Source organism: Pyxicephalus adspersus, chromosome 4 (genome assembly GCF_032062135.1).
Source record: "Pyxicephalus adspersus chromosome 4, UCB_Pads_2.0, whole genome shotgun sequence".
Taxonomy (NCBI): Eukaryota; Metazoa; Chordata; class Amphibia; order Anura; family Pyxicephalidae; genus Pyxicephalus; species Pyxicephalus adspersus.
Genome location: NC_092861.1, coordinates 80,672,793 through 80,683,512, shown reverse-complemented (window position 1 = coordinate 80,683,512; position 10,720 = coordinate 80,672,793). Strand labels below are relative to the sequence as shown.

At 36.4% G+C, this 10,720-nt stretch overlaps 1 protein-coding gene across 1 annotated transcript; it reads left to right on the top strand.

Moving 5' to 3' along the window:
* The first annotated feature begins 322 nt into the window (after positions 1-322).
* Positions 323-8,257, top strand: TRAF3IP2 (TRAF3 interacting protein 2). Its single transcript, XM_072408773.1, has 7 exons — positions 323-406; positions 932-1,107; positions 1,858-1,946; positions 3,180-3,248; positions 3,388-3,501; positions 4,372-4,446; positions 5,956-8,257. The coding sequence occupies exons 1-7, from the start codon at positions 354-356 to the stop codon at positions 6,103-6,105; spliced, it is 726 nt and encodes a 241-aa protein (XP_072264874.1). The 5' UTR covers positions 323-353; the 3' UTR covers positions 6,106-8,257.
* Positions 8,258-10,720: the final 2,463 nt, after the last annotated feature.

Below are 10,720 nucleotides of genomic sequence, written 5' to 3'. Positions count from 1 at the left end.
CAAATAGTCTGTCTAGGTAAAATAATGTCTGATTGGGTAGCATTGCATACCAGTGTGTTATAAATCAGTCTTTAAACCAATGTATGAATGGTAACATTTCTGCTAGTATCTAAATAAGGACAGTAACAAGAGATAGATCCACACTATCCCAGGAAACTAAAATCTTTTAGATTGTATCTAATATATCAAAGTGAATATGGAAAACATTTTTTTTGTAGCATGCAGCACATCCTGCTTGTTATATTTGAATTAACTGCCTTCTTTTTTCTCTGTTGTGTATGGTAAAAAGTATGTCATTTCATCCTGTTACTATTTCAGATGGAAGAATTCTACAGTGTGGACCATGTATCCGCATGCCAATGCAACACCCTCGTGTGTGCCAACCTCAGCTGCAACAAAACTGGTGGTACGTACAACATAGATAGTGATCATTTTTAGCACTATTAGTATGTATAATGAATAACAAATTGATTGAATATTTATTAGATTTACATAAATAACAAATACCTGGACTACCTTAATAATTACCCATAATTCTTTAGTTTTATTGGTGTTAATTTCCTATGTATTAGACTGTCTTGGGATGGTCTGGATAGAAAGGAAGAAAAACATCATCCACTGTCTCCAGTGTGTAATACCCAGTACATGCTTTCAAAATGGAATTTAAAAGTAATAAATCCATTTTATAGCATAGCTGGGCACAAAATTTCTTTAGTGGCCTGATTGTAGATCACCTTTAATGATGTTTGTACAGACAATTCAAAATGTATAATTTTTTGCATAACAGAGCTTACATTGACGAAACTTCCTGCATTTCTGCCCCTGCAACAAAAGCTGAATAAATAGATTTTTTTCATATATATATTTTTATATACACACAGACGCTAGACATTTTGATGTAGTAACTTTTATTTTTTTATTTTTTTTGTAGTTGTCCTAATCCTGAATTTGCAATGCCTGTTAAAGCCACTCCATGGAATCTTCAGGGTACTGATAGGCATGCCTATTATCAAAGACCTGAAGTTAGGGTGGGCATGCCACCTTTTTGTCCCCCTCAAGAAGATTTGATAACAGGATTAAGACCAAGTAAATTACCATCAGATCAACGTAAGTGCTTTAAATTTTATACTTACTGCTTTAGTTAGTATATGTGTCAAACATTTTTACATAATTCAATGTATAATTCTAGATGTATTTCTTTATTTGAAGTTATTCAAATATTGAAGTGATTTGAAGTGATTCTAAAATAGGGATCAACCTAATAATGCAAGCAGAAAGCTACTAATTCTATTAAACATTTGTACCTAAATAGAGTATACAATTGTACATGTGAACCAGCACATAGTGTACACAGCTGACAATATTTCTAACAATCAGGATCCTTTCAATGCTATTACATGGGTAGACTAGATAGTACCAGATATAATCAAATCAATACAGGCAAATCTATGATTTTATCCAGATTCTGACACTTTTGCATTTTAGGATTCATGCCATTACTCAATTGCCCAATTTACTTTATTTAATAACATTGATTTTTTTTTCATTACACCAGGACCCATGTTATTATCCATCACACCAGGCATAACCATGGCTTTACATACCATTGGCTGGTGGCTGTAAGCATGTTTCAAGCCAGTGCCATTCCGTTAATGCAGAAAGGAATATTTTTTTTTTAGATCAGCAGGTTTTCGCCACATACACTTTGCTGTAATTTGTCATCTACCAAAAGTTAGTTTGCCCTGGTTCCTGCAAATTGCTCCTAAATATATGTATAATATAAACAACTTAAAAATGAAAGTGTATGCTTTTCTGATCATTATTTTGCTCCTTCATCTTTTTGCATTTCTTTTGTAGGGAGAGTTTTTATAACCTATTCTTTAGATACTGCAACTCCAGTTGTTCAGCTAGCCAATCTTCTCTGTGCTAATGGATTCAAGGCAACGGTAAAAACTACTATACACCAACTGTAAAGTCACAAACCATCTATGACATTTTTGTGAACTATTTTAGCTACCTTAAATAATTTAGGACTTTTGTCATGATGTAACACTAGTTGAAAGTAATCATCATAAAAAAAACACAGGTGTGACCATTAGGGCAAATCTATTTGTTAAAGAAAAAAAAATGGTGATAATACACGAGAATCCTAAAGCTGCATACACACCTGCAATTATTGTCGTTGGAAAGGTTTCTTCACAATCCTTTCCAACGACAAAAGACTGCACGATGCATGAACGAGTGCTTTACATACATCACCATTCTGCTCTATGCAGAGGGGAGGAGAGAACAATGAAGCGGCACCCCAATGCGCACTCTACCCCTTCCCTTGCATTTTGATCGTTCATCGTCTGTGGGTCCGCCAGGACGGTCGTTCGGACGATGGATGACAGGTGCTGTACACACAGCAGATTCTCGCGCGACATCGCCCCTGAGCCGATTATCGGGCGAGAACCATTGGACATGTGTACGTAGCTTAAGTGCACAGGCTCAAACTATATTTAACTCTCAACAACAATTGTGGCTGAACAGATCACAAGGGAATTGTCTCCTGTAGCATATCTGGAAGCCGTCCCCCAGTAAATAAATGTCAGTTTTCAGACTGGGGAACACGCAAACCTGAGACAACCTATGTACCCAGCATTCCCCTGTGGGAGTATACATAATCACTCCTACAGGGGGCACACAGGAAAGATGGGTTGATGCTGGTGTTTTGTGGGAAGGAGCCTCAATATTTAATGGAACCCCTTTTAATGCACTATCCAAAGCTCACAAACATTCTGGTCAACATTGCAAGGGGGCAGAAAACTCATTTTAGGGATACCAGCTCACATGCCTGCCAGGTGGAAGTTTTGCTGTGGATTGTCATTGTAACAAGTAGCCTACTGATAATCAGTACTATTTTAGTTAATACATGGTGTAGTTGGACATGATTGCTGAGATAAGTGGTGATCAAATGTGGTGCTTTCAATTTGTATATATATATATATATATATATATATATATATATATAATGATTGTCATAAGCACTTTGTATAATAATTATCTGTGACAACAAAATACTGCATATTTCTAACAGTAACTGCTGCAATTATGTTAAAATTGCAAAACAAATATAAATTTACAGGAGTTTCATAACATCAAATGCACTACAACTTACTTTTTTTTTTTAATACAAGATTGACATTTTTGAGGGATCACTTCGGGGCATGGACATCATTAGGTGGATGGAAAGATACCTCAGTGATGTAAGTAAATTTTAAAAAATGAGGCAGTTATGTTAGCCATAATTCCATAATCATTTCAATAAGTACACCTGTGTATAGCATGATTTAGAGCACAACATTTGACAGCACACATCAACTTGATTTTTTCTGGTCTGGACAGATAGGTGTTATGATCATTATAGCAATCAGTCCACAGTACAAGAAAGATGTAGAAGACGATATGGGTCAAGGTAGAGATGACCATGGTCTACACACAAGATACATCCACAGAATGGTAAGTACAAACTACTTGAATGTTTTTGAATAACTTTAAGAAGCTTACCCTCTGTTATAGGGACCAACTTAGGAAGGAACCATCATTCTGATGCTCCTGCATCCCCATTAAGTGGGGAGTCAGATAGGCTGTCCATGACAAACAGTGGGACTGGGTAGTCATCTTGTCTTTTGGCTGCATGGTGTCCCCAGTATGGCATGTCCTGCACAATATAACTTCTGGCAAGGTTAAGCTGTAATGGTGCACACACTTATGGATCAGCCTCTTCCATGATCATGTGGCTATGACCCCCTTTCAGGTCCTGCCCATTGACCCCTAATAGGCCAAAGACCAACAAAAGCTGTCTCTGAACCAGACCATCTCACCCATGGTAGTGTCAAATTGCTTGAACCCTTGAACATAGGCTCTTTACCACTTTTGCTTGGCTAACTTTGACCAGTGCGTGATTTTTGTCTCTGTTTGTACTAACTCCCTTCAATTTTCTTCCTCAGGTTCTCAGCCAAGCCTTGCTTTGCTTGGTTATTGGCCATCATTCAGTCATTGAGGCCTAAGGTGGCTTTTTTTAACCAATTTTAGTGCTGGGGTACTACTAAAATTTAGGCATGCACAATTTGATTGGAAACTGCGATGATTGACCAGAGCCTCACATTCTGCTGGTATATTATGTCTGAAAGCCGGGGAAAAAAGATTCTAGTTATGGATATCATAGTACAATTTGCAACAAAATGTTACAATACATTTTACATATCCCATTTCAACCACTGGTTATGAGCTAGCTTTTCTTGTTATATTTTCATTTTGTTAAATGTATACTAAATTTAAATTCCACCAGATTTAAGTTGTAATGCGATTTCACTATTATTATTCCAGATGCAGATGGAATTCATTAAACAAGGAAGTCTAAATTTTAGGTTCATTCCTGTTCTTTTTCCAAATACAACACAGGTAAGTTCCAGGTGGTAGGTAAAGAAATGTATTCAGAAAATGTATATATTGTGTACTGTGGTTTTTATTTTCTTTTAACAATCACTACTTCATATGTTATGTATCCCCTGGTATGTTTCTAGTTTTGTCCATTCATACTACCCAGTGATATAAGTTGGTGATCTTAAGATATGACAGTGCACGATGCATGGTCTTTTTAATAAACATTTTGACAGAACAATAGTTTTCCTTCAGAATGCTCCACAAACTGATTTTTTTTTTTCGGCAGAGAAGTTTCGGGACAAGCCTGGGAGGTCCTTACACCTAAATTGTTCTCTAAGACAATTATTTAACCATTATCAGCTGGGTTAGGTGAAAGTATTTTTATGTCTTTGGGTGTCCTAAAGGCTTGGCTGACTAAAGGACTTAACTGTTTCAAACCAATAAATTTGTATCCGCATATAACAGATGGCCCTTATGAAAAACATGATTTGGATGCTTAGGCAAGCTGCCATGTTTGTATTCCCACAGTTCATTGCTTAAAATAACATTAGTTGCCTAGCTGCCTGTACTGATCAATTGACATTAACAGTATCTAGGACAATGACCCACAAGTGTACAGAATTTGGAAATCATTCAATACCTCATAAGTCTTTATCTGCATTTCTGTTCTGAGTCAGTGACTTGGTCTTCGTGGGTCAACACAACCTGGCACCAATCATATTGATAAGGAACAGTCAGCAATGGCAAGCTTAATGTTTCCCTATTGACTAGTTTTCTTTAACAACTAGAACAAAAAAGTGGAATTTAAAAAGGATGAAAAAACATGAAAGCTATATTTTTTTTTAAGGAAAATGTGATAACTATTTAAAACTCACAAAACATAGGGATCTGTTTATAAAGCATTGAATCTGATATTCACCAAAAATTTCCCTTATGGAGAATCAATTACTGTCATTGAAACACAAGGACCTGGATGATTCTCCATCAGGGAATGTTTCAGTGAATGTCAGATTCTCTGCTTTATGAATATATCCCTTAAAGATGTCCTGCTAGAATATACATTGGTTTTAACACTCTATGGTCAAGTTATGTTATTTAATATATGTAAAATATCTGTAAATAGCTCTTGCTTTCAAAGTTGTCCTAGTTTTAGTGTATTAGTTTATAGTGAGGTAATTCTTGAAATAAGTTATGTAAGTCTGCTTCAGGAGCTAGTCATCTCCTGTACTGAATATGTTAAGAATATAACTTTCCATGTGTCTCTGGACCAATGCCGCAGCTCTGTGTGTGGGCTGCATGCATTTTTTATGCCTGAAGTGGGAAGTCTGGAAAATCTTATGCTTCACATTAAGTAAGAATATCTAAGATCATCAGCTAACCATTGACTTCCAGTGATTAAGGATATGTGCAAACTATAGCTAAGCATAATGCCTATTTAATGTATAGCACTGCATAACATGTTGATGCTATATAAATAAAGAATAATAATAGTGTGTGTTGTTTGTATTTTGATGCTTTTCTCTCTAGGAACATGTACCCAACTGGCTAAGAAATACCCACATTTACCGTTGGCCAGAGGATATGCAGAGGCTGTTTCTTCGCTTGCTTCGGGAGGAAGAATACATCAGTGCCCCTGTAGGAGAATTACCAGTGCTGCAAGTGAGAAGTATCTGCTAGGAAGTTGTTAAGAATGACAATCATACCCGGGGTGTCAAACTCAGGCCTGCATAGTCCATTTTTTTGGCTCCCCAAAGAATTCCGAAAATAAATACATCTGGCCGACCTGCCCGCCCGCTACTACGTATTGCAGCAAGTGATGCTGCTACTACAATACCCAGCATCACTCTATAAACCAGCGGCCTATGCGTGGCCCCGCATTGTTGTTTTGTTCTATAGACGCAAGTAATGCCGGGAATTGTAGTCTCGGCATTACTCGAGTATATGTAACAGAAGGTGAGATATCTCTGCCCCTCCCCACCCCCTCCCACACATCACAAGCGCCTACAGTAATAAATTGTTACTGTAGTTCTGCATGCAAATGATAAAAGCAGCACAGCGGTTAATTAGGATCTTCTATATCAGGCAGATCCAGCAGCAAGAAAACAATGGGTTAAATCGTCCCAACTGTATTCCTATGATTGCAGTACATAGCTGGGAGGACCTTCAGTCAGTATTAGGCTGAGGATCTATTATAGTGTGCTGGAACATGCACAGAGAATCTCCATTTATTTTGTTACACATGGCAGGATCCACATGATTCTCTGTTACTACCTCACATCATCATTTTCAGTACATGCAATACATAGACATTATTCCTGTACACACATCATGTGATGCAAAGCCTAGGCAATGATCCCATGGTGCTTGACTACCAGGGGCATTGTGTTTGTTTCAATCCATTAGAGACTGCATAATGTAATATTTAGTGTCAGACAAACTTGTGATGTGAGAGGACGAACACACAGCCTGCATGGATAGAAATTAGTCTTTTCAACCCTAAAGTGTGTGTAGAGGGGTTTGTTTTTGTTAGTTATGAAGTAGTAAACTTCCTCAATTTTTTCAATAAATTTCAAGTTTGGCCCCAGACTTGGTCTAAGTTTTTAACTTCGGCCCTCTATGTTGAGTTTGACACCCCTGTTCTATACAGTTCTATTGAAAACCACAGTAGGGGATTGTAGTCCATGAACAATGGTACACTAACCGTATAGAGAAAATTTTTAAAACAATTACCATAGGAAATTAGTTGAACGGAAATGCTTGTTTATTCATTTAGTTCAAATTGAGATAGAAGAATTTATTTTGAAGGTAATTGGAGAAGGAGGAAAGAACTTTAATGTACTTAAAAGTTATTAGGTAGACATGGACAGATTTATGAAGTAGCATACAACACACATATTGTTATCTCATCATCAACTATTATATCCTGCAATGTGCTAATATTATAAAGTAAAATAATGAATAAACAGACACTGCAGTTGAACAAATTCATTATGCAAATCGGTAATAAATATTCCCTGAGTGTTGAAGAAAATACAAGTACAGTGTACATGGTGCTCAAAAAGATCCCCTTATTGCCTTATATCTATTTTATAAAGGTACATCCACACATACCGATCCTTTAAATGGACCTTAAAGGCAGGCTAATACTGATCTTTATCCTAAAATGTATCTTCTTCATCTGGCTGCTCAACTCATAAAGTCTTGTAGATACTGGTATTTATTTCATAAATAGGTTTTCAGAATGGCATCAAGTGAGTTTCCAGCACCATCCTCTGATTTTCAGGCATGAGAGGTAGAATGTACAATGCAGAATCATGTTTAAAGAAAAAAAAGCTGCAGGTTTTTCCCAAAGGCGGTGAAATCTTGCCACAATGAATATGTAACTAATGAAAACTTTCATTTTGGACTGCAGTTGTTCAGTAAAATAAATAAATATATTGCTTGGACTATGGGCACTTTTACTGAATAAGTGATTGTATTATTTTCCTATTAAGACTTTTTTTCCCTTTCACAACCCAAACACATGTTGGTGGGTTAAATGTTCCATTGCCAAAGGGATTGTAGAGTACATATAATTGTGGTAGCTGCTAGTTTCTTTGGTGGCATGGACCAACATAGTTGGTTCTAGGTACTCTTTAAAGCACAATGGTATATGTCAGTAAAAATATGTATATTTGTAATTGAGTTAATTATTTTATGATATCCCTTCATTGTTTATTTTGTTGTCTGTTGTAGTTATTTGATATCGTATCAAAAATATACTTTTTGTTTTATTTTGACAATATTTTTGTATATTTTCAAGAATAAATAAGGATTACCAACTATAAAATTGTTGGTATATTATGACTTATTTACAACGCAAACAATGCTGGCACTCAATTTTTCCTTTGCAGTCTTTAAATCATGTTATCAGGTTTGTTCACTTGCTTCTTTTGTCTATTACAAGTGTACACAGTGGACTGATACGGAAACATTGCTTTGCTAAATTTAAAGCTTGATTGAATTAATTAGGACAGGCTGCATAAACATTACACATTTTTACTTTTTTAATTGCTAACTGCAGCAGGAATGGTTAAACCCTGTGCTGACAGTGCTAGAAGAGTTGCACTGCTGTTCTTTCACATCTAATTTACTAAGGTTATAAGCAGGGATGAGCTCTCTGAGCTCAAATTCTAAGTTCTAATGTTGGGTCAGAAAAGCCTCAGTCTTATTAAGAATGCATTTAGATTGGAACTGACAACTAATAGTCATAAAGTTGCTTTACTCTTTGGTGATGCTGTATACACAGCCTTGCCCTACAAAAGTAGAAAAGCAAAACTTAAAATAAAATAAAATTATGTGCAAAAAAGGAAAGGACTAATAAAGCTGAACTCTAAGATATAAAAAGTAGTAAGAATTAGTATTTCTCATACTTTACACATATGTTTGTACAGTAATCGAGTGCAAAGCTTTGTCTGTAAAGGAGCTTCCTGTAATAAAGGCTGATCACTGACTGGCCTTGTACTCACCCCTTCCCAGTTTCTGCAGGTAGCCTGTTGTAGGCACTTCTTTTGGGTCCCTCCAAAAGCTGTGTCCCTTGTGATGGCTATGTACAGTATGGCGAGGATGCCGCCACTCCATTTACCTTGTCCACCTAAATAAACAGCTAGCAAGACCTTAAAAAAGACAATAATGTGATGTGTGGTTTTGAACGAATGATTCCACCCTTTTTGATACATTCTTGCTGTTTTTTCTCCATTGTTTTATAAATATTATTTTTAGGAGTGAAAAAATATTCTATTTGGGTGTCTCCCAAAGGCAGCATGGAATGCTTTTATGTCCTCGTTACAGGGGCTAGAAGTGGAAAGCAAGATCCAAATGGAAACTTTGGGTTACATTCTCTAGATGTAGGGCACGCTCTTTGATCTGCTTTTTGCCAAAAAACCGAAGCGGTCAGACAGATAAGACAAATTTTTGCAGAAAGGACATTACCTTTCACTGTCTGAAATAATAACCAGCCTGATTCTGACCCAAAAACACAGTGTGTATATTGTGTGTGTAGTTTTATGTCTAATCCTTTGACTGTTTCTAATACTTTCTTTTCAGTCTCCCAGTCAAATAAGACTACTTTTACATCGTATCAGTAGAGGGCACCAATGGTCAACTCTTCTATGTGGAGAAACTTTCTATGGAAACTTCTTTCTATGGAGAATTTCTTTTGTGGGGACAACTCAGAATTTTGGATATCCTGTCACTTTCTGTATTGAAAACAATAGTCACCATGTGATTATAAAAGGGCCATTGCTTTTATTTCAGATACACTTTGTTGTGTAACATTAATCCTTTTTTTAATGTTTCAGATAGGATGATTGGCCTCATGCTAGGTTTACATTGCTGACTGTGACCACTTTGTGGGGAGATTTCAACTCACAATCTGCCCTTAATACAACTCGGGATGGGAAGTAAAAGAAATTCCCCCAACAGCCACACATCTTGGAATTAAAGAAACCTAATAGATGTTTTAAATCTTTCCCTGCCCTTTGAAAAAAAAGAAATTTTGCCTAGATTTGAATTAATGCACTATGTATTATATGTAGTGCTAGTATAAAAAAAAAATAGAAATGATACCTAAAATATACTTGTGAACAATAGAGAACCAGTACATAGACAATTTGGATCAATTTTTACATTTGGCCCTCAAAGTCCTGTAGAGACAACACCTGGAATTGAAAATGTTTGCCCTTCACTGTATGCATGACCAAGGAAATCTTTCTGGGGCAAAGCCAGAACCACTATTCTTTTGCTTTTGGGAATGCAAGTTCCAGCTGTTTATTAACATTACTCATATGAGGAAAACTTTACAGCCTTTCTAACAATGTAATCATTACAGACATAACTTGTTATTAGCAGAAAATGAGTGAGGTGTACAATGAGTGAGTGGCAGGTCTACATTCACAGTACATGTTTGCATCTGCTTTGCAATATACACTAAGGGCCTATTTATAAGAAGGCAGAACATTTCATACAGTGGTAATCACAGAAAACATATATGGCTTTTTAAAGAAAACCTATAGTCTCCAATATAAAAAAAATTGCTGCAGCACTAAAGGCTTATTCACATTAATACATTGCAGAAGCCTATAATGCCCAACACATTCAGCATTGGTGTGCTGGGTTGCAATTTATTGTTAATGGCACCCAAACACAGATCATAGGCATGCACGGAAATACAGCATGCACTGTGCTTGTGTGAGATATGTTGTGTCTGTCAGACCAAATGAATGGCATTGCAAGACAAAGTAAGTAAGTAACG

Bases quoted from the DNA above. Each gene is read 5' to 3' on its own strand.
- TRAF3IP2 (XM_072408773.1), top strand. From the start codon at position 354: ATGCCAATGCAACACCCTCGTGTGTGCCAACCTCAGCTGCAACAAAAC. The intron at 1,947-3,179 runs GTAAAAACTACT...TTTTAATACAAG, and splicing joins CTAATGGATTCAAGGCAACG to ATTGACATTTTTGAGGGATC. The intron at 3,502-4,371 runs GTAAGTACAAAC...TTATTATTCCAG, and splicing joins CAAGATACATCCACAGAATG to ATGCAGATGGAATTCATTAA.